We start from the raw sequence: 23,738 nt of genomic DNA on the forward strand, positions 1-23,738 counted from the left end.
GCCAAATGATCTCGATACTGTGTTGTGGGGCAAGCAACCGGCTGGTGATTATGACTGCACACAGATAAATCCAATTTTACAGATTCCTGAGCTGCAATATTAAGCTTCTTGATCTTGATAAAGTTATATGGGTCCCTTGTACTTGGTTTGTAAGAGACAAAACCTTTTGCATTTCTTTGTTTTCATTAGGCATATGTAGATGATTCATTGACCATATCCAAATCGGCCTAATCATGAAATGAACCTCGCCGCACCAAATAAAACAAGCCGATTTCTGGAAAATTTTATCGGCTTTATATTGAACCTCTTGCCTCTTGGATAGCATAATCAATCGTTCGTTGGTGGAAGCTCAACAAAGGACTCATGCTGCGTTTACTTTTTGGATTGGAGCGGGAATCCTGAGGAGTGGGAATCCTTGGATTAGGAGTGTGGAGTGGGAGTGGGAGTAGGGTGTTTACTTAGACTAAATGAAAGTATGGATTGTCAATTAGAATCCCAATTATTTGTTTACTTTGTCTTGGATTGGGAGTAAATTGTTTTAAATTACAATTTTATCATTATGTACAGAATTATAATTTGTAATTAAAAAATTAATAAAAAATATATTTGGAAAATAAAATAAATATTTTATTATATTTATAAATTAATAATAATTACTAATATTCTTAATTATGTATATCATAATTTTTTATTAATTTTAATTTAAATTATGTGAATAAAAATTATTAATAATAGCAACACAAATGAAATATTATTATTGATAATATAGTACAAAATTAATATTTTTAGAATAAAATATTTATTATTATTAATTAAATAAATAATTAATATTTATTAAAATTAATGTTTAATATTATTAATTTAAATATAATATTTATTTATTTTTATTTTATTAAATTTAATAAAATAAATATGATATAATTATTATTTTTAATAAATATGATATTATTTATTTTATGAAATATTATTTATTTATTTATTTTAATTTTATAATGATAAAATGGGAAGAGGGGGGAGTGGATTCCCACTCCCACCTCCCCCAATGGGAGTGGGAATCCCACTCCCCACTCCAAATTTGGGTGGGACCCACGGATTCCCACTCCCACTCCCCCATTTTTTAAGGTAAGTAAACACTGGAGTGGGAGGAATCCACACTCCACACTCCCACTCCATAAAGTAAACACTACCTCAATGCTTTGGACACTGTAATCACATGATTCAGATGATGTGCTGTGTGCCAATACCATTACATTTGAAACAAGGAAGAAAGGAACTTGGAACATACAAAAAAAATCTATTAATTAAAATGCCACAATGATCCGCTAGTAAACCACCAATGAGGACAAAACCTGCCAAAATTTATCTAATTAAACATTTTCACATTATGGTACAGCATTTAGACTTCTGACTTGGGGTTGCGGCCTTCGCTTGTGGGGCTGCTGATGAAGTTTCACTAACTGCTGGTGGTGGTGGTCGTGGTGGCGGAGGTCGAGGTGGCAGGGGCGGTAATGGTGGCGGCGGCGGCGGTAAGAATGGTGGGTACCTTTCATAATATGAAAATTCAGGCCCCAGCATTGGATATGATGAGTAAGGCACAGGCACCCTAGGTGGAATATATCCATGATCTCCATAATAATAACAGTGATCATTTTCCACATAATTATTTTTCTCAACTTGACCATGAAATTCAAGACATGAGAACTCTGCATGTCTCCCATTTTTATCAAGAATCCTCAAAATTGTATTTGGATTCACTTTACCTGAAACATTCACTGTTCCTTTTTCTGCATCTATCACAACTGAATATACTCCTGCAACAAAAAAATTTTAAAAGTTTTTTTTTTTTAAAAAAAGAAGAAGCATCATGCAACACAAATTGAACTATATGTATTAATACAAGCTTAGGGCATTAGTATTTCATAGATTAATTAGCCTTTGATGAATGGATTAATTATTAGCCTTTGATGAATGGATTAATATTTATTAAACTGAAATAATGGAAAATAAGAAATGGCGTGTTACCATGGAGATTCTGCAACACTTGCATAACCTTCCTTTTACATATATCACAATGGATGTTTACTTTCAGATTACAAGTCTGCATATATTTAACCAGCGAAAATGAGAATCAAAATTCAAAGTATAATGATAGCAAAACATCAAGTTATAGATGATACCATTTCTGCCATGGGCTCCATTGGAACAATTTCTGATTCTCTAAGGGAAAAATAATAAACTATGACGCTATGACCATGAGAATGTCACACTGTTAATGGTGGTCTTAATGTTTGACTTAAGAGAAAAGACAGAAGGGTGTTGCAAAGCCAAATAGAGCAACGAGATTAAAATACTAAATTAAGCATTAAAAAATGGGCACAAATCTGTTCTAGAAATTATGTTTTCCATAAATAAATAATAGTAATCTTGATTCCTCAAAATTTTCACTCCTCTGTGAGCTGTCACTCTCACATTCATTCCTAAATCTCTCTACCCTTTTTCATTTCCCTTTTGTTAAATGGAGATTAATTTCTTTGATCAGTGGTCAACGAAATTGTTTGGTTTCTGCAGTCGACTTGTTATATTTTGAATCTTGAATTCATTTGATGTATTTAAAAAAATTAATAGATGATAGTATATAGTAGTATAATTTTTAAATAATAATTTTAATAAAAATGATATTTTTTAGGTAATAAAGAAAATATCTTAAACATGTAACTTCAAAATTGAACAAAAAGTTGAGATCAGTTGCTTCATTGAATGGTTACATCAACAGCCTTGGAAAATACAAGATGCATTTCAATTCCAAAGACTGTACTGCCGCCACCTAATCACGTGGAACAATAAGACGATGTCCTAAAACTCCGAAGCAATATTTCAAACTGCTAGCCTCTCAAATTCTGCGAAAATTGTAATCATTTGTTAGTATAATCAAGCGTAGCCTCAAGCTATTAAATGCTTTGGAAATGGACTCCACCTTGAATCTTGGATGGTATGTACTTCTCTGACAAGAAGGAAAACGAGCGGGCGCAGAATGCTTCAATCTCGAATTTCACTCCTGATTGCAACATCAACTCTAATTCGGACCTATCATGGGAAAGCGCGGCGGGTTAGTACTATGAAAATAACAGCTTTATATGATGCTTTGTGAAGGAATTCTACCTCCAGTGTGGAACTTCTCTTTGCAAGTAGCACCTATGTAACATGGCTTCAGTTTTTCTCGTATCTAACAAGAGTCCAGGTACAATTACACAAACTTGGGTAAAGGCAACAGTTGAGAGAAACCCATCTCAAAAAGACCTTAGTTCACATCTGCCTCACCTTCAGCTGTCAATTTAAGGCGACAATTCTTAGGAAGACCATATTTCTCGAAATCTGAGGGAAAAGCACCAAGCCAATGCATCTCCGGGATGCGCAAAAACTTTGCATCATAGGCCATTTGCTTCAAACAAAGTATAATAAGAGAGGAAACAATTTAAGTAAGGGTAGTGAATAACGAAAAGCCTTGGTGCATCTTTTGCTAGTCTATTGTAGTAACCTTAAATAACTACATAGTATGAAGCTAGCAAGCAAAGAAGTTGCATATTTTTAAAACAAAAATCCTACCATTGAACCAAACCGGTATGTGGTAAGGATGTCAAAGCCGTATGGATCACAATCTACCAGGCAAAAGGTGGGCAGACGTAACTTCTCAATGAGGAGTCGCAAAAACCTTAAAGCAGAGGATATGTTCATATTTATACAAATACAAGCAGATGATAGAGAAACCAAAGCATGAGAGTTGCCCAAATTTCAACACAAACATTATCCCTATTTTCTTTCAAATATGCAAGGGGAGTTTCCTACCTTCTTGTGGAGATATCTGGATACCCTCTCCCCTAGAAGAAAACAAAGAAGAGATACTTAAGAATGACTTTAAGAAGAGAAGATGAACAATATATTTACTTACTGTGATGACAATGCAGCGGTTTCTGGTGCAGTATTGATCATTTGCTAAACGATGGAACACTGCATCCAGGATATACATAATAATGGTTTCATGAGAATAGCAATCCTGGAAATAAATTCCTCTTCCAAAATTATGAGAAACTTATGAACATTGAGAATAAGAGCCATTACCTGATTCTTTCTCTACAACTAGTATGTAATTGGCGGTACTAACAATATCTACACAGAAGCAAGAGTCAAGGACCACTTATCTCTTACAGCTTTAATAATGTAGATTATAAGCAACAATCGCAAGGGTGCTTATCAAACAACTTTTTCAATTAAAGCAGTTTACTAAAAGTTAGTATTGATAATATTATTATAATTATTTATAAATATATGTATAAATATAGTTCAAGCCTCTGTAATTTCCTTTTTAGTTTTTTTTTTTCTTATTAAACCGTAACACCAAAAACCAATGTTCATAAATGCAATGACAGTCGATAGTTAGGATGCCTTTGACTTTCTCAACGAATGTAGGAATTGGATGGGCCTGCAAATGAATCAGATAAACGATTATAAACTAGTCACTGATGCAAGCAAATGTATATATCATTCTTCCACTCACATCATTGGGACTGTTTATACAATCAAATTTAGCTCCAGATTCCAGGAATCTTAACCAGCCCATCACCATTCTACAGCACAGTAAAATGGAATGGTAAATATTCACATCCAATTTTCGCCCACTATAACTTGAATGAGAATCTAAGAAATAAGCAATTGAGCACATACGAAACATGATAGAACAACAAATTTTCCAGGTTTTTCAGGTAAGAAGAACTCACCCTTTCCCAGCAGATACCTGCACGAAGAAGACATGAAGTAAATTATAATACACAGCAGAAATTCTCTTTGCAAATAACCTGTAACTTTTATTTTACATGGGTAGAAACCAATATCCAAACATCGAATAAAAACTGATGATTAATTGAAATGGATTAAATGTGGTATTCTACTTGAAATACTAATCATCATCATCTAACAACATATCATGCTTCAGTGTTGTATTGTATGCTAGCCACATCACTCATAGATTAATTCACATAACGAGGCAAAATCAAAAGTTCAAGTGAAGTACCAACCACATTTATGTTGTGGCGACTGCACTGCAGAAGGATGCATATGTCATTAATTGCTTGGTCCACAATTGACTGTTCTGCATTCCAAAATAAAAGGAAAAAAGTAAGGTAGGAGAACCAATATTGTCCCAAAAGCCATGACATCTTGAAGCAGACAATTGATATCCACCTAAAAGCCAAAGCTTCACCGATGTCAATTAGCACTAACTCATTAGAACTCAGAATATTAGATAAAACCACACCAAAATGTGCCAGTAAAGTTAGCAGGTAAGAAGATAATTATGGATTTATGGTGCTAAGCAACTGTAAATGGTATTTTTACAATGTCCTTAAGCCACGATACAGAATAACTGAGAATATGAATACCATGTGATTACAACTTACAGTAAAAACACAAGGGATGTTAAAGCTGCAATTCATCCAGATTCACCTGAATATAGAGATGGATGCATGTAATATATATCTCTCTTTGACATATGTATATTTTCTTGCAGAAGTTTTTGCACAATCAGTAGCACACTCAGCAAAATATCTGAAAACAAGGACCAACAAAATTTGAACCCCACAATAATCAGTCTGCAAAAAGCATGTAAATTACTTCATCAAACAAGCCCTTCACTCAATTAATCTAATGACACTTCACTCACCAATTCTACGTGCATGGCATTGCTTCTCAAGTGTGAGAATTTCCTGCCCCTGTGGAAAATCATAGCTGCAGGAGCTGCATAAACCAATAGTAGGGCATGAAAAACACATAAACTCACACAGAAACAACTATGCAAGTCTGGAAGTGATACACACATATATTTTACTTTGTCTTTGTTGTAGAAAGAAAATTGGAAATGCTTCCTACGAAAGCACTTTCAGATAAAAAGCACTTCAATTGTATTTTGCAAGATTTTTATCTTTGTTTTTTATTTTATTTATTTATTTTTTGGGTAAAAAAGCACTCATAGGTAACTTTTTTCTAAAAAATATCAGAACAAAATGTTAATTAATTAATTAATTAAATTTATTGAAAGATAATCAAAATTGATAACATTAAAGTGCTTTCTACTGAGCACTTGGCCACTTCCAAACACAACTAAATTAATTAACAACTATTTCAATTCACCCCAATTTTAACTTTAATTTAACATAAAACTTAAAAAATCATGAAATTGAGGTTATTAAACGAGCAGAAGAAGCAATGATCAAACCAGTGAGCGTCTAGATTCTTGCAGTAGTTTCTGAATTGATTGATTGAAATCAAAAGTGATCGTCTCTCTGTTATGTCTTTCAAAATTGATTTACAGAACTCTGCACGCGAAATTAAACACAAAACAGTATATAAAATTTCAGAAACGAAAGCTATTTGATTGAAATGTGAGTGCATTTGTTTATTCATTATCATTTTGTTATTATTGTTGCCACTAAAATTACCTTTTATTTTTCGAAGCAAATCGTGGCGTTCTAAGTGTGAACGCCGACGATTTCCCTCCATTTTCTTGCTTTGCTTCCACTTCAACATCTACAGAGAAGCAAATATGGTCAATCATTTTCAACCGGGATCGATTTATACCACTGACCAGAATCATTGGGCCGGGCTGATATGTCGTCCAAATGGTCAATCAAAATTATAAAATAGCTGGCCCAGCCCAATCTGTAATTATTTTTATTTCTTTTTCATTTCACAATATAATAAAAATTTTCAACCATTAAGTCATTAACTTATTAAAGTTATTTTTTAAAATTTTTGCTTAATACAAAAAGTCTGAATGATATCATTAAAAAATCTTATCTAAAATATCTTTATCTAATTAATTAATTTTTGTCCTTACGTAAATAAAATTTAATAATTTACATTATTACCCATCTCTATATAACTTGTGATAATATATAATTGTAGACCATTAAAATTATGGATATTTTTCATATAAAACATCATGAACTACAATAAAATTGATTTAACATATCATAATTTAGAATATTAAAGGGTTGTATTCAATTGAACATGATTTATGTTATAATAACATATTATCTTATCTAGATTATTTAAGATGTTTATTATTTGTTTAACATTTATAATTTGTAAGGATACAAATGTAAAAATACTAGTTTTCAAAATTTTTAAGTTAAAAAACAAACAACTTACTATTTATTTTTAGCGATTCAAATAAAAAAAATCATTTAAATTCAGACATTTAGCTCTATTCAAATTTAAGACTAATTCAAGTTTATTCAATTTTCAGATAAAAAAAACAAATGCCACCTTAGTCTCCATCAGCACTAAGCTATGAATTACACTTAAAGAATCAGTCATTTTATATTTAACAATAAAAAGTAAATAGCTTATATGATAGAACGAAAATATAAAGATTGATAAAAGGTATAGAAGCAATTTTTTTAAATTAGGAATATTTTTTAATTAATTCTTAATGATAAATAGGATTTAAGAGATAAATAGGATTGAAGGCCCTTTTATACTAATCCTAACTAATGCAAATTTATCAAAATAGACAAATCTAGATTGTTATTATATACTAAAATTCCACTATTTGGAATAAGAAAAACAAAATAAATGGCAGTTAAAGATAAAAATCCTGAAAGTAAAAAGAAAATCAAAATCACAAGGCCAAGTCAACGTAATGCCATTGGGTTAAATTAACTCGTCGCAATTTTCGAAATGATATACTATTATAAGCCAACAATGAATATTTGTAGCTCAAGTTATTATTCTAAAAAAATACTATATTTATTCTACACAACCATCCTACATCATTATATGTTTTTCATTGGAAAATGTTTTGGATATTTTAGAAAAAAGAAAAAAAGAAATCCTGATAGAAATGTGAAATTTGATTTAGATTGGATTCGGTCAGCTTTTGAGAGCTTTTGGCAAGTGTATCATGTTGTAAATAATATTTATAAGGGTATTTATAACGGTATCTTTATCCGTAACAACTATATGTTTAGAAAAACCAACGAAACTAAGGTGGCGTTTGTTTTTTAACTTAATGACTTAAAGTGACTTAACTTAATTAATTAAGTTAATTAGAGGTGTTTGTTTTTATAACTTAATGAGACTTTTTAGATAATTTTGACTTAATAAAATAAGCTAATTTTTTTGGCTTTTTACTTAATGGAGAAATCTGGATTAAGTCAATTACTTACTAATGTAAAAAATATCCCTATTTTATAATTTATTTTTCATGTCTATCCCAAAACTCACCCATAGATATTTACCCTACATAAAAATATCCATGTTTTTTCTTTCTTATGTTATATACAATAAAATTTGAAATTTATGGTATTTTATATATTAAAATTCTAAAATAATTATGTATTCACTTGAATATAGTTTTACTTATAAATGTTAAATATTGTGGTATTTAATATATTATTTATTTGACATTCAAATTTAATAAGGATACAAATGTAAAAGTACATATTTTCAGCTTTTTAAGTTGAAAAAAACAAACAACTTAATACTTATTTTCTGAGATTCAGACGAAAAAACAAACATATTATTCAGATTCAGACATTCAGACCTATTCAGAATTCAGACTAATTCAGGTCTATTCAGATTTCAGACAAAAAAACAAACGTCACCTAACTCCAAACTTAGATGTAGACTTTGAGACACGTAAACAGAAAATATAATTAAAAACTTAATTATACTAAAAGACGTAAAACAATTGAATAGTATTTTGATCAATGTATTAAAAAAAATAACAATTAAAAAATAAAGAGCGAAATAAGACATAAAAAAACTAAAAATTATTTTTTTATGTCAACCACATTAAATACAAATTACCAACGTTCATGATCAGTAACAGCTATCAAAATTTTTCATAATCAAAGATAATCACTTTCAGAGGCTTGAACTTCCTGATTGCACAGGGGATCAAATTGCTTGAATTATGAAGATACCCATTTGGTTTGTTTAGATTATTGTCCTCCTCTATGTGCTTTGGTTTTCATAGCAATAATTAGATTGATATAATATTTGATATAAACTGAATGAGTAATTTGCAGCAGGTCCCTGCGAATTGTGCTTCATCGCTTAAATTTTGCTATCTAATGGCCTGCAACGATGCAAATCTTGAACCGTTGCTCTCTGGACTAGCAGATGAGCAATTGGCCTCTGCATTAGTAGGATCAACAAATCAAACAAACAACAAAGATGCTTCCAACGGAAGAAGAAGAAGGCTTCATCGCAGTACCAGTGCTCCTGCAGCTCCACTACAAAACTCAATTCCTCCTCCTGATTCCAATTCTGCCATACGCTGTCCAAATACTAGGAAGGCGGTTGTGTTCCTGGCCATATATCGTGACATAGGCACCATTTGCTTCTACGCCGTCAAGAGCCAAATCAAAGGAATGAAAAATGATGGAATCCTAGACGGAATCATAGATTCCTTCTATTTCTGCGTGGTGACAATGACTGCTATAGGGCATGGAGATTTCATGCCTAATAGCGTCCTCTCAAAACTACTTGTATGTGTTGAGAATCATATAAAACGGCATTGAATGAAACTTTCAAAGACAGAATCTGCACTTGTCAAAGGGGTAATCTGCACTTGTCAAATACAAGATCCGCGCCGAACGGATTGACACATTTCCTTCCGTATTCACACATGTAATCTTTGAAAAAATGTAGCCGCTGCATCTATAAATAACTCTCAATGTATAATGCTTTATTTTAAGAAATGAAAACACGTTTCTACATGGTATCAGAGACATGAATACGCTCAAGTTTCTTCAAGTTCCGTTGCTCTGTTTGTAACAAAAACAGAGGAAACCAAATTCCTCCCACAACCTTTTTTCCCACCATTTTCTTTCTTAAACCCATTCCTACCATTACAGATATCCATGCCGATCAAGAAACAAGCCACCCATACGTAAAAAACTTGAGTTTACAAATTTATCAACAACCCATCAATTTTCCGAGAGTGTGTTCCTCAAAAACCAAGAACACCACCAAATTTCTCAGTTTTCAGTGAGGAAACTGTAAAAATTTCGCATTTAAACACATTCCCACGCGCTCCCACGCGCCACCCGAAGCCACGGCCAGTCAACCACGCGCCTCTGTCATCATTCACGCGCTCTCACGCGCTCCAGAGGTTGAAGACGACGTCAGCCGACATGTCGTTTTTATCTCAGAAGTGCAGCAGTAAAAAAACGACGTGTCGTTTTTTTTATATTAAAACCGACAAGTCGTTTTTAAATTAGAGATAAAACGACGTGACGCTTAGTCTTCAGAAGCGCAGCAGGATTAAAATGACATGTCGTTTATATTCCACCATAACCGACATGTCGGTTTGGTAAGCAGTGGCCAAACGACCTGTCGTTTTGTTACCTAAAAAGGTTATTTTTTTCCTTCTTTCAATCTAGACGAAAAAAAAAAACAAAAAAAAAAAGAAAACAAACAAAAAAAAAACAAAAAAAAAAAGAAAAAAAAGAGAAAAAAGAAAAAAAAGAAAAAAAAAATGGAGAAAACTCCAACTGAATCTAGTCCTGTTGTTATTCAATCTGTTCAATCTGATGGAGTATTTAATGCTGGAATTATTCTCACTGAGACAAACTACGATGTTTGGTCTCAAATAATGGAGATGCATCTTGCAGAAAGAGAAAAACTCTCATATATTCGTAGCAACACAAAGCCATTTGAGGAATCTTCAAAGGAATATGAGAAATGATATAGTGAGAACCAAAAAGTAAAAAGATGGTTACTCATATCCATGTCTCCGGAGATCATGAAGCGATATTTACGAATTCCTACAGCCTACGAAATCTGGGATGCATTATCAAAAGCCTTCTATGATGGAAGCGATGAATTACAAGTTTTTACTCTAAACCAGAAGGCATTCTCTACCAAGCAAAATGGACAACCACTCTCTAAATTTTATGGAGAATTGGTCGAAATATTTCGAGAACTTGATCACCGAGATAAAGTGGTCATGAAGGATCCAGAAGATGTTGTAATATACAGAAGGTCTGTTGAAAGATTGAGAGTGCACATTTTTCTTGCTGGGCTAGATGAAGAATTTGACCAAGTTCGTGGAGAAATTCTACGAAAAGACATTATCCCAGACTTAGAAGAATGTTATTCTCTGATCCGAAGAGAAGATATACGGCAAAGCAAACTAAAGAAGAAGGTCGACTCAGAAACGTCTGCTATGATAGCACGACAGCAACCTCAAAGGAAGTTTGTTGACAAGTCATCACTCCATTGCACTCATTGTAGAAAGAAGGGTCATACGAAAGAACAATGTTTTGAAATCATTGGATATCCTGACTGGTGGGATACTCGAAAGAAGAACACCAAGCATGGATCAAAAACTGCAGTATCCACATCAACTACAGATCTTAGAAAAGAATCTTCAGTGCAAATCGCAACCTCTGTCAGTCCAGGTAAGGCCCTTAAAACTCTTACACCTGTTATTAATAGTACATGGATAATTGATTCTGGGGCAACTGATCATATGACTTTTGATTCTCGACAAGTTTCTCAATTGAAACCATCTTCACAAAAACATATTTCCACTGCAAATGGAACCACAACCTCAGTTATTGGGGAAGGATCTTTACGACTCACAAATGAATTAAATTTAGACGCTGTGTTAATTGTTCCATCTTTAGATTATAATCTTTTATCTGTGTCTCAATTAACCACTTACTTATCATGTGTTGTAATTTTTTGGCCTGATCATTGTGTGTTTAAGGACATCCAAACGAAGCAAACGATTGGTTATGGTATTAGACGAGGCAACTTGTACTACTTGGAGATGTCATCAACAAACACTGGAAAGCTAAGCCCCGCACTAGTCGCAGATAGTTCCATAAAAAAAGGGAAATCAGAAATTTGGTTATGGCATAGACGTTTAGGGCATGTGTCATTTGGTTACTTAAAAAAATTATTTCCTAGTTTGTTTCTGAAATTTGATGTTTGTAACTTTAAATGTGATGTTTGTGAACTTTCAAAAAGCCATCGAACTACTTTTCCATTGTCCTTAAATAAAAATCCAGTTCCTTTTATGGTAGTACATTCTGATGTATGGGGGCCATCTAAAGTTTCTACAATTGGAGGTGCTCGTTGGTTTGTTACATTTATTGATGATTGTAGCAGAATGACATGGATTTTTCTGATGAAATCGAAAGACGAAGTAAACTCTTTATTTCAAAGATTTCATAAGATGGTGACAACTCAATTTCAGACACAAATTCGAGTTCTACATACTGATAATGGAGGCGAGTATATGAGCACAACAATTCAACAGTTTCTGAAATCACAAGGATCTGTCCATCAAACCACTTGTGTGGGGACACCCCAACAAAATGGCGTTGCTGAACGAAAAAACAGACATTTATTAGAAGTTGTTCGAGCATCACTAATCCAAGCCCACATGCCATTATCTTATTGGGGAGAAGCACTGGCATCCGCAGCATACTTGATCAATCGAACACCTTCAAGCTCCCTTGGATTCCAGACTCCTTTCCAAGTTCTGAATGATGCAATTATGCCACCAAATGTGCCGAATCTGCCCCCACATGTGTTTGGCTGTGTTGCCTTCGTTCATTTGCCGCAGCAAGACAAATTATCTCCTCGAGCACTACGTTGTGTGTTTGTAGGGTATGCCTTACATCAAAAGGGATACCGATGCTATCATCCACCATCAAGAAAAATATACATCACCATGGATGTCGTTTTTCATGAAGATATCATGTACTACTTGTCAGAGTCTGAATTTCAGGGGGAGTATAATGAAGAGGAAATTCATACTCTTACATATCTTCCACCTGAAGAAAGTCAATCTTCCATTGAGATAGTAAACCTTCAAGATACAGGAAAAGCAAATGGTGATGATTCGCAGGCTGAGATATGTGAAGACACATTTGGGGAGCACAATAACTCAGACACAACTGCAATCGAGAATGAGTCACATGAAGAAATACCTAACCAATCGTCTGCAGAGGATGTTCCTACCACAAGTCCGATCAGAAGAATTCTTCCCCAGCGTCAAAATAGAGGTATCCCTAAACCCACATATGAGCCTGACTTCTCTAGTAGAGTCAAATACCCTATGAGTCATTTTGTGTCTAACCATCGCTTGTCAGAATCAAATCAGTCATTTGTGAATCAATTATCTGCTGTATCTATTCCTAACAGTGTGCAGGAAGCTTTAAAAGATCCAAAGTGGAAAGTGGCTATGAATGATGAAATGAGATCTCTTCAGAAAAATCAAACTTGGGAACTAGTTGATCTTCCACCAGGAAAGAAACCAGTGGGTTGTCGATGGATCTACACTATAAAATACAAAGCAGATGGCTCTATTGAACGATACAAAGCAAGACTTGTAGCTAAGGGTTACACCCAAACCTACGGGATTGATTATACTGATACGTTTGCACCGGTAGCAAAAATTAATACTATTCGTATCTTATTATCATTAGCAGTCAACTTGGATTGGCCAGTGCAACAGTTCGATGTAAAGAATGCTTTCCTCCATGGAGACTTGTCTGAAGAAATTTATATGGATTTGCCACTAGGATGCAGTGGACCAGAACGACTCAATCAGAAAGTATGCAAATTGAAGAAATCATTGTATGGGTTGAAGCAATCCCCAAGAGCATGGTTCGGGAAATTCACAAAGGCTATGGTTCGTTTTGGGTATAACCAAAGCAATTCAGATCATACCTTATTCATTAAAAAACGACAAGGTAAAATCACTGCCCTTATTGTCTATGTGGATGATATGGTAGTTACAGGCAACGACGAGGAAGAAACAGAGGCTCTTTAGAAGTACTTGTCAAGAGAGTTTGAGATGAAGGATTTAGGTGCATTAAAATACTTTCTTGGAATTGAAGTTTCTCGATCTAAGGGAGGAATTTTTCTGTCTCAAAGGAAATATGCCTTAGATCTATTGCACGAAACGGGAATGACAGCTTGTCAGCCTATTGACACTCCAATAGAAGAAGGACTGAAGTTTTGTATTACTTCAGACCAAGTTCCAGTAGACAAGGGAAGATATCAAAGGCTGATTGGAAGATTGATGTACTTGTCCCACACAAGGCCAGATCTTGCTTATGCATTGAGTGTTGTAAGCCAATTTATGCATAATCCCGGAGAACAACACATGAAAGCAGTAATGCGGATCCTGAGGTACCTGAAGACAAATCCAGGAAAAGGAATCTTATTTTCCAAAAATGAAGATTACAGCAACATAGAAGTTTATACTGATGCAGATTGGGCCGGGTCAGTTAGTGATAGACGCTCTACTTCAGGATACTTTACCTTTGTGGGAGGAAACCTTGTCACATGGAGAAGCAAGAAACAACATGTCGTTGCCCGTTCGAGCGCTGAAGCAGAATATCGAGGCATGGCCCTTGGGATATGTGAAGGGCTATGGATAAGTTTTATCTTAAACGATTTGGGCTATCCATCATAACAACCAATACAACTATACTGTGACAACAAAGCTGCACGAGATATTGCTCATAACCCAGTTCAACACGATCGAACAAAACATGTGGAGGTAGATAGATTTTTCATCAAGGAGAAATTAGATGAAAAAATCTTAGAACTGCCGAAAATTCGATCAGAAGATCAACTTGCAGATATTTTAACGAAGGCCATTTCAAGCAGGGCATTTACAAAATTCCTAGACAAGTTGGGCATGCAAGACATCTATGCACCAGCTTGAGGGGGAGTGTTGAGAATCATATAAAACGGCATTGAATGAAACTTTCAAAGACAGAATCTGCACTTGTCAAAGGGGTAATCTGCACTTGTCAAAGACAAGATCCGCGCCGAACGGATTGACACATTTCCTTCCGTATTCACACATGTAATCTTTGAAAAAATGTAGCCGCTGCATCTATAAATAACTCTCAATGTATAATGCTTTATTTTAAGAAATGAAAACACGTTTCTACAGTATGTGCTTTTGTTTTCACGGGAATGGCTCTATTCGCACTACTAGTGCTGACCAAAGCAGTCGACTATCTATTCAATAAGCATGCAGTTTTGATAGTTAAAGCGCTGCACACGTATGAAATAGCTGATCTAAATGGCATTCTGAATGAGATCGAGACAAGCAAAGTGAGATACAAATGCATCAAGATATTGATCAGTTTGCCGCTTCTAATACTTGTCAGTACCGTCTTCCAAGTTACCATTGATAAAATGGATGTCGTTGACGCAATCTACTGCTCATGTGCTACCATCACGACTTTAGGCTGTGGTGACATGAGCTTCTCAAAGTCAGAAGGACTAATTTTTGCTGTGTATTGGATCTTGATCAGTTGTATTTCTTTAACTCTGTTATTCCTCTACGTTGCTGAGCTAAATATAGAAAGAAGATTAAGTTCAGTCGTGAAGCGGGTTCTTGCTTATAAAACTAGACATGAAGATTTGGAGACATGTGTAGCTGATGTCTGATATATGGCAGAATGCAACTGTTTCCCTAAGGGTTATATACATTCATAGGTCAATAAAGTTGGTGTGAGAACGCATGGAAATATTTTGCTTTTTTATTGAGCATTTCATGTTTATCTAATTTAAATAAACCTAGTATTTGGCATATTACTAGATAATGTATATACAAAGTTCATTTCTTGCTGATCAAGATGAGCGTTGTAATAATACAGTTATGCAACCGATTCAAAGGCCTATATGAATTCGATCTAATGGCCATTACACTTGGCGTATCGTGGTTCATCCTTGCTGCTGCTCATTTGTCTTCTTTGAATTGTTGATCTTATATTCATGTTTCCTGTGAATTCTAGGCATATGATGAGTCATTTGCATGTCTGCATCATCTGAGTACATGTCGCTTGACTCTGGTATTCTAACTGATGCTTGAAGAGGATGGATATTGGAGCATGCTTCATTGAGGCAGTTCATCAAATTCAGTATATTCGCCCAAGCAAACAGTATTAGATCAGCTTTTGAATATATTTTTCCCAGGTGCATCGTATTGTAAATAATTTATATGGATGTTTCTATCCGTGCCAACTGCCAAGTAAACAAAATTAATAATAGTAATAAAAAGTTCAATTGTTAAACCTCAAATTTTCTACTATCAAATATTAAAATAGAAAAAAGATTTGAATACTTCAATCAATGTAACAATAGATATTAACAATTAAAATACTGATGAGTGATTGCACAAGGGATCAAAATTGCTTAGATTTTCCCAAATCCTTTTCTTCAAAAGCACTTGGAATTGGATTCATTTAAAGCTTGCTCCGCTTCATCCGGTAAGTCTCACAATGCTTGGTCTGGGTGGATTCTTGTGTGCGAACTTCAATAACGATTTTTGAGTATACCATTTGTTTTGTTTTAATTAATTACTGTCTCTCAAAACTACTTGTGTGTGCTATTGTTTTCACAGGAATGGCTCTAATGGGACTAATAATAATACTAAGAAAAGCAGTCGAGTACCTTATCTAGTCAATAAGCAGGATACATCGCTGGTCCAAGCCTTGGATATGAATCAAATAGTTGATCTGAATAATATTCCAAAGCAGAGTGAGAGTGAAACGAGCCTAGTGTGGTATAAATGCATCGGGATGTTGATCATTCTGTTGCTTCTTATACTTGCTGGGGCCATGTCCAAGTTACTGTTGACAAATGGACACTGTTGGTGCATTCTGTTTCGTTTGTGCAACCATCACAACATTAGGCTATGGCGACAAGAGCTTCTCAACTACAACTGGACGTATTTTTGCTGTATTTTGGATCTTGGGCAGTAGCATTTCCCTTAGCTTGGTTTTCTCTCTATGTTGTTGAGCTCAATACTGAGAGAAGATTAAGAGCACTGATCAAGTGGGTTCTTGCTCAGAAAATAATAGATGAAGATTTTGGAGGCATAGCAGAAGCTGATATTTTGATCTACCTAGTTGCACGCCGTGCAAATAAATTTCAAAGTTAGATGTGGACTTCCAGACACGTAAACAAATTTTTTTTTTTTTTTGAGTTAAATCTAGCAATAAAATTTTATATTAAAATTGAAAAAGATTTTATTACATCAAAGTTCAAAAAATGTTATAAAAAGAAATTAACAAATAAAAAAACTGAGAAGCTATTACACTGGGGGAATCAAATTGCTTGAATTCTTTTTCTTTGGAAAGGCACTTGCAATAAAGCTGCCTGCGTTCATCTGATAAGTCTCTCACAAGGCTATAACCACTAATTTCTTGCTTGATCTGGGTGGATTTGTGTAACTTGAATAATGATTTTGGTAGATACCCATTTGGTTTGTTTTGATTATGATAGTTGTTTCTTTAATTTTTGCGAAGCATTTAGTTGACTCAATTTAACTCGAGTCTCTGAATTGTTCTTTTGTTTATGGTGATTCATTGTAGAAATCCTGCATATGTTGGAATTATTTTTGGTTTTTTTTTGTTACTTTAAATCATCATTTATTGAATGATTAATTTGCAGGTCCGGGTAGTGGTTCACTTTTGCTGTCCTCTAAAGCTCTAATGGCCTGCAACACCGCAGAGCAGCCCTTCCTCTCAGGATTTGTTGAATCAACCTCTCAAAGAACCAACAAATTAGATGCTTTTAATAGAACAAGAAGAAGGCTTCAGCGGAGTACAAGTGCTCCTGCAACTCCATTGATCACAAACTCAATTCCTCCTCCTGAATCCATTATAATACACCCCGCCCAAATATTAGGAAGGCGGCTGTGTTCCTGGCTAACTACCTTGGCATAGGCGCCATTTGCTTCTATGCCGTCAAGAACCAAATCAAAGGAGTGAACGCTGACAGAATCCTAGACGGAATCATTGATTCTGTCTAGTTCTGGGTGGTAACAATGACCACCATAGGTTATGGAGACGGTGTGCCTAATGGTATCTTCTCAGAAGTACTTGTATGTGCTTTTGTTTTCGCAGGAATTGTTCTATTCGCACTAATAATACTGAGCAAAGCAGTCGAGTATCTATTCAAGAAGCATGAAATTTTGCTCGTTAAAGCCCTGCCCACGTATCAAATAGATGGTCTGAATGACATTCTAAATGAGATTGAGATGACAGGCAACGCGAGAGCTACAAATGCGGCAAGATGTTGATCGTTTTGTTGCTTCTCATACTACTTGGTGCCGTCCACCAAGTTACCATTGGTAAAATGGCAATTGTTGATGCGTTCTTTTGCGTCTGTGCCACCATCACGACTTTAGGCTGTGGTAAAAAGAGCTTGTTCTCGAGGACAAGACGTAGTTTTGCTGTTTATTGGATCTTGTTCAGTACTATTTCCTTAGCTCTGTTTTTCCTATGTGGCGGAGCTCCGTATTGAAAGAAGATTAAGGGCACTCCTCAAGTGGGTTCTTGCTTTTAAAATGACACATGAAGATTTGGAGGCGCAGGCATAGCTGATGTTGAATGAATCATGGATGTGTTACCCACATGTCCATACATGCCATTTAGTTGGTGTGCAAATGAATGAAAATATTTTGCTTTTTATTGAACATTTCATGTGTATATGAGTATATCTAGTTTAATTAAATCTTGTGTTTCACATATTACTGTAAACTATATATAATACTCTGTTAAGGGTGCTTAATAGAAATAGAATCACCCCGGTGTGTTCGATGAAATGTCAGCATTCAGCAGTTCAAAGAGTTCGCTTAGACCGCAAGCAAATTGGATCAATTTACATATCCTTGCTCGGATATTTTGGGCTGGGCCTACGTGTCCAACATTGTTTTCATAAGAAGCATCAATGAAACGTTTCATCCAACGTGCCTAACGTATTACAATTTTTTTTTTTTTCTTGATGGGGACTAATGTATTGTTACTATTACTATTACCATTTATTTGATTATCCTTTATGGTGTTCATACCGCGTGAAGCCGACGTAATTGATCAATAAACTATGAGAAATTATCACCGTATTTTTTTTTTTTTTATATTCATTCAATCACTATCAAATTTTAACATATTTTTTACACTATTTTTCTTTTTAAATTTGTATCAATTAGTCACTTTTGTACTAATATTATTAAATAATTTAAATTAAATAATAATTTTATCCCTAAATAAATTAAAAGATCATTTTATTTTATAAAAATTTTAAAAAATAAAAAAAATATCATTATAAAAATACCCATAGATTTAATAAAAATAAATTTCAAAATTAGAATTTTTTATTTTTTAATAAAAAATATAATTATAAAATTTTGGGATTTAATAAAAATTCCCTAAATTATTAAAATTTAGGATTTATGTTTTTTAATAAATAAATTCAACTGAGCACCTTTATTTGAAATTTTTTATTAAATTTAGGAATATTTTTATAATTATAATTTTTATTTTTAAAAAAATTTATAAGATGAAATAATTTTTTAATTTATTTAAAAATAAAATTATTATTTCATTTAAATTATTTTAAAAGTATTAGTGTAAAAATAATTAATTGATATAAATTTAAAAAAATAATATAATAAATATATTAAAATTTTATAATAATTAGATAAATATAAAGTACAGTAAAGATGGTATAGTCATAATTTCCCATAAACTATTAATTTACAGCGAACAAACTTTTTGATAAAACAGATTAGAAAGCAGACAAAATGCTTAAGCCAAGCCAAGCACTTCAGATCTTCAAGATAAACTAAACTAAACAACCACTGTAGGATTCATTTCGCAGATTCTGTTACAACTTCACTACACTGTCTGAAGGTGGAAAAAAGCAACAGCCTTTTTTTCATTCCAAAGAGTACATATTCAGAAGCTGGCTTTGGTAAGCTGAAAGCAGACAAGTGATTGCACAAGGGATCAAATTTCTTGAATTTTCCAGGAATTTTCAGAGAAGTTTCTGGCCATGTTCCTTTCTTTGTCAAAGCCCTAGGAATTGGATTTATAAAGTTGCTTCCTTTCGCTTGATCTGGTAGGGCTCACAACACACTCACTTCATAAAGTTTCTTCCTTGATCTGGGGGTGGTCTTGTGTCAGCTTGATAGTGAGTGTTCTAAACTTAAATAATGATTTTTATGCATACCAATTTGATTTGTTGAGATGATGTTTCTTTTATCTGGATATCATTTACTTGACGTATTAATTTGATAGTCTCTCAATAATAGTTCTTTTGTCTATAGTGCTTATTAGGAATGGAATTATGGAAATTTCCTGTTGTTATTGTGTGTGATTAAGTCATCACTGTAGGAATCTTGCATATGTTGGAATTACGATTTGTTCCATTATATTTTTTTTAGTTATTTCAGCTAAGTTTTCCTCAATGGTTATGAAAGGAAGTGCTACCATATCATGATTTGGATTATTTAGTTATTTTCCAATCATTGTTTCAAAAGGGTCAACTCAGATATGAATCAGGTTTTTTTTTTCCACACATTAAGTTTGGGTTGATTTTGAAGAATTGTCTTGTATATGTTTTCTTCCTGTTGATTTGGGAATTAGGACTGGAAAGTAAGAGGATTGGCTCGATACGGGGGGAACTTAAATTTGAATTGTTCATAATTTTGATAAATATTTGGTTGTTTATCTGTCCCTCTTTGTGAATTGTGATTGTGATCTTAATTTTTGTTATGCTAGATGAACTCTAGAAGAATATAAACTGATTTTCCACTGGCAATTATGTTTATAATGTAAAGTTAACTCCCCAGAAGTATTGTATATCATCTGATATCCTTGACAGTGACTGTGTTCATAATTCTAAAGGTAATACATCAATTTCTGGGTGACATTTACTAGAAGTTGGGTCTGAAAATGTTGCCGAGTTTATAATTTAGTATTGTAATTGGTTTGCAGGTCTGAGTCCGCTTTTGCTATCCTCTAATGGCCTCCAATGGTGCAAATCAGCCGCTGCTCTCAGGATTTGTTGATTCAACGTCTCAAACAAATAATAAAGATGCTCCCAAGAGAAGAAGGCTTCGTCGGTGTAGAAGTGCTCCCCAGACTGATGTTGCTGCTCTAGACATAAATGAAAAAGACTCAACTCACCTTTCTGAGTCCCTTTTTGGCAAACCCCGCCCAAATTTTAAGAGGGTACTTGTCTACCTGGCTGCCTACCTTGGTGGGGGGTCATTATCCTTCTATGCTGTCAACAGTCAAATCGAAGGACTAAAAACCAATGAAATTCTAGATTCTATTTATTTCTGCATCGTGACAATGACCACTGTAGGGTATGGAGACCTTGTGCCTAATAGTGTCGTTTCGAAACTACTTTCCTGTGCTTTTGTTTTCACAGGGATGGGTCTAGTTGGTCTGTTTCTGAGCAAAGCAGCCGACTATCTGGTCGACAAGCAGGAAATATTGCTGGTTAAAGCCCTACACAGGTATCAAAAAGTTGGCCCGACTGATATTCTAAAGGAGATTGAAACCAACAAAGTGAGATACAAATGCATCATCATGTTGGTCCTTGAGTTGGTTCTCATTCTCGTTGGGACCATCTTCCTGGTTGTGGTTGAGAAAATGAGCTTTGTTGATGCGTTCTATTGTGTTTGTTCTACCATCACCACCTTAGGCTATGGTGACAAGAGCTTCTCAACTACGGGAGGGCGTGCTTTTGGTGTAGTTTGGATCTCAAGTAGTACTATGACCTTAGCACAGTTCTATCTATACGTTGCCGAGTTCAATACTGAAAAAAGACAAAAGGCACTCGTCAATTGGGTTCTTACTCGAAAAACAACCCACGTTGATTTGGAGGCAGCTGATATTGATGAAGATGGGGTTGTCAGGTAAGTTGATTTTCAGTAAGTTAAAGCTCATGGTTTCTTTCCAATTACTATATATCTTGTTTATTGCCTTTAATTTAAACTACCGTCGATTCTTTTTTCCCGCGCTCTATTACTGCAGTGCTGCTGAGTTCATAATATATAAGCTGAAAGAAATGGGCAAGATTAGCCAAGAAGATATTGCACTAGTAATGGAGGAGTTTCAGGATCTCGATTTTGATCAATCCGGAACCTTGTCGCCGTCGGATCTATTTCTTGCCCAAGATTCTCAAACAAAGAGCTGAGCTGACTGCTCCGTCACATTGTTGCTAGTGACTCTTTGCATTCCGGGAAAAATAATCTTATCTTACGGCTACTTTTTGTACATATGAAGGTCGCTTGTGATTTATCTACACTACCGAAGATTAAAACGTTATTCGTCCATGTTCCTTTCTTTGAGTTGGCTGGGCCTGGACTGGATCCAAAACAACTCCTTGTCTATGGGCTTTCCTTTATTGCAGCGCTGTATGGCCTTTTATTTATAGTACACGTTTTGACAACTAATAAAAATGTCACGAAATATTAATTGATTAATTATTATTGTTATTTTTCATATGAAAATGCGTACATATAAATGATGCCTAGAAGTTTGTGGTGAGTGCAATTCACCTCCCCTGCCCAATCTTGTAATGGTGGAGCATTCAACTCTCCATAGAAATCCTTTGTAACGCCCGTTTTGAGTTCTATTCCCTCAATTACACAACTGAATTTATAAAATACTAGCCTATAAAATTAAAATCAACCATTTTGTCATTAATTTTCACCTTCAAAAAAGTATTTCTTTTGAATTTTTATTTATAAATACATACAAGTCTCAAAATTTTTAAATATTTTCTGCTTGTTATGTAATTTCTATCTCTATAATTGTTAGTTCTTAAAAAGTTTCTCAAAAAATATTTTAATTAAAATTTAAAATATAAAATATAAAAGTAAAAAAAAATCATTCTTTTTAATAATTTATTTTAGGTGTTTAATTAAAATTTTGTACTTAAAATAATAAAGGTTAATTTATCTTTAATTATCTAACTAATTTCAATTAAAGAATGATTTTATAAAGAAGTTAGAAACGGGTAAAAAGGCTTACTCATCTTGTAAGCTTCAGACCGGATCCCCCCCCCCCCCCCCCCCAAAAAAAAAAAAACGACACAAAACCACACGTAAACTCAACGTCAAGTTTTGAATGATTGTAAACTTGTGGGGCCCACCGACCCCCTGTGGTCTGGTCCGCATCATCCATTCATCATCCATTCATCATCATCTAAAGAATGATCATGCAGCATCTTGAACTTAAACCTGGCCACATTAAAGTAGGCCCCACTTTACCCACTAGATGACTGGATCCATTGTTTGACCGTACAGGCACCTAACGAGTAGACAAACAATCAGATTGGTCAATTGATGATCACATCATAGTCACCTTTTGTGCCCCACGTTGGAAGTGAATCTGACGTAAAATATTGAACGGCATCAAACAGAGAGTAGGCTAGCGTAGTACCTAAACAAAGCGTTCTGGGGCCACATCCCACATGGGAAGCACAACGCAAAAGGATTCTGTACAAGGTACAGTCACAAAGTATGAAAATTCTCGAGAATCCACCAAATTTTTTTTTTTTTTATATGCCGATTTAAAAAAAAAAAGTACTTTCTTTGAATCAAAACAAGATTTTTAATATTTATTTCGTCATGATCAACACAAAAATTATTTTTTATGTTAATATTAAAAGGATTTAAATTCCTTTAGGAATCTATGCAGAGAGCCAGAGAATGACCAGATTTTTTAGGGCATACGTGGAAGGCTACCACAGCGAGAGCATGATTCGAAAGTTTACTTTTACATTTTAAAAAACCCTTTTTGAAGATTAAGAATTTTCTAATGGAGTTGTGTTAATAAAGAGTTTAAACATCTTTTAACTTACCTCTTAATTTAATAACTTAACGGATCTCCCAT

At 34.2% G+C, this 23,738-nt stretch overlaps 4 protein-coding genes and 2 pseudogenes across 7 annotated transcripts; 4 read left to right on the forward strand and 2 right to left on the reverse strand.

Moving 5' to 3' along the window:
- Positions 1–1,255: 1,255 nt before the first annotated feature.
- On the reverse strand, positions 1,256–2,094 carry LOC112095894 (H/ACA ribonucleoprotein complex non-core subunit NAF1). Its single transcript, XM_024178560.1, has 2 exons — positions 2,023–2,094; positions 1,256–1,811 (listed from the first exon to the last, which is right to left on the reverse strand). The coding sequence occupies exons 1-2, from the start codon at positions 2,045–2,047 to the stop codon at positions 1,378–1,380; spliced, it is 459 nt and encodes a 152-aa protein (XP_024034328.1). The 5' UTR covers positions 2,048–2,094; the 3' UTR covers positions 1,256–1,377.
- A 686-nt stretch (positions 2,095–2,780) lies between these two features.
- On the reverse strand, positions 2,781–6,568 carry LOC18055129 (meiotic recombination protein SPO11-1). Of its 2 annotated transcripts, none has more exons than XM_024178227.1 (16): positions 6,489–6,568; positions 6,266–6,365; positions 5,714–5,787; positions 5,497–5,598; positions 5,073–5,143; positions 4,773–4,789; positions 4,553–4,622; positions 4,441–4,477; positions 4,117–4,164; positions 3,947–4,005; positions 3,844–3,875; positions 3,604–3,709; positions 3,319–3,439; positions 3,160–3,223; positions 2,975–3,084; positions 2,781–2,897 (listed from the first exon to the last, which is right to left on the reverse strand). In XM_024178227.1, the coding sequence occupies exons 1-16, from the start codon at positions 6,547–6,549 to the stop codon at positions 2,875–2,877; spliced, it is 1,095 nt and encodes a 364-aa protein (XP_024033995.1). In that variant the 5' UTR covers positions 6,550–6,568; the 3' UTR covers positions 2,781–2,874. The 2 variants fall into 2 exon arrangements, with proteins under 2 accessions (XP_024033995.1, XP_024033994.1); XM_024178226.1 differs by having other exon boundaries at positions 5,070–5,143.
- Positions 6,569–9,128: 2,560 nt separating this feature from the next.
- LOC18055130 (two-pore potassium channel 1) lies at positions 9,129–15,489 on the forward strand. Its single transcript, XM_006452508.2, has 2 exons — positions 9,129–9,549; positions 14,987–15,489. Exons 1-2 carry the CDS (start codon positions 9,129–9,131, stop codon positions 15,487–15,489), a joined length of 924 nt encoding a protein of 307 aa, XP_006452571.2.
- A 388-nt stretch (positions 15,490–15,877) lies between these two features.
- Positions 15,878–16,984, forward strand: LOC112095762 (annotated as a pseudogene).
- A 553-nt stretch (positions 16,985–17,537) lies between these two features.
- Positions 17,538–18,427, forward strand: LOC112095763 (annotated as a pseudogene).
- Positions 18,428–19,598: 1,171 nt separating this feature from the next.
- Positions 19,599–22,166, forward strand: LOC18055131 (two-pore potassium channel 1). Of its 3 annotated transcripts, none has more exons than XM_006452511.2 (4): positions 19,599–20,019; positions 20,610–20,735; positions 20,826–21,754; positions 21,873–22,166. In XM_006452511.2, exons 3-4 carry the CDS (start codon positions 20,853–20,855, stop codon positions 22,033–22,035), a joined length of 1,065 nt encoding a protein of 354 aa, XP_006452574.1. In that variant the 5' UTR covers positions 19,599–20,019; positions 20,610–20,735; positions 20,826–20,852; the 3' UTR covers positions 22,036–22,166. The 3 variants fall into 3 exon arrangements, with proteins under 3 accessions (XP_006452574.1, XP_024034136.1, XP_006452573.1); XM_024178368.1 differs by having other exon boundaries at positions 19,599–19,947; XM_006452510.2 differs by lacking the exon at positions 20,610–20,735 and having other exon boundaries at positions 19,600–20,019.
- Positions 22,167–23,738: the final 1,572 nt, after the last annotated feature.

The sequence above is a fragment of the Citrus clementina genome, unplaced genomic scaffold (genome assembly GCF_000493195.1).
Source record: "Citrus clementina cultivar Clemenules unplaced genomic scaffold, Citrus_clementina_v1.0 scaffold_1, whole genome shotgun sequence".
NCBI classification, from domain to species: Eukaryota; Viridiplantae; Streptophyta; class Magnoliopsida; order Sapindales; family Rutaceae; genus Citrus; species Citrus x clementina.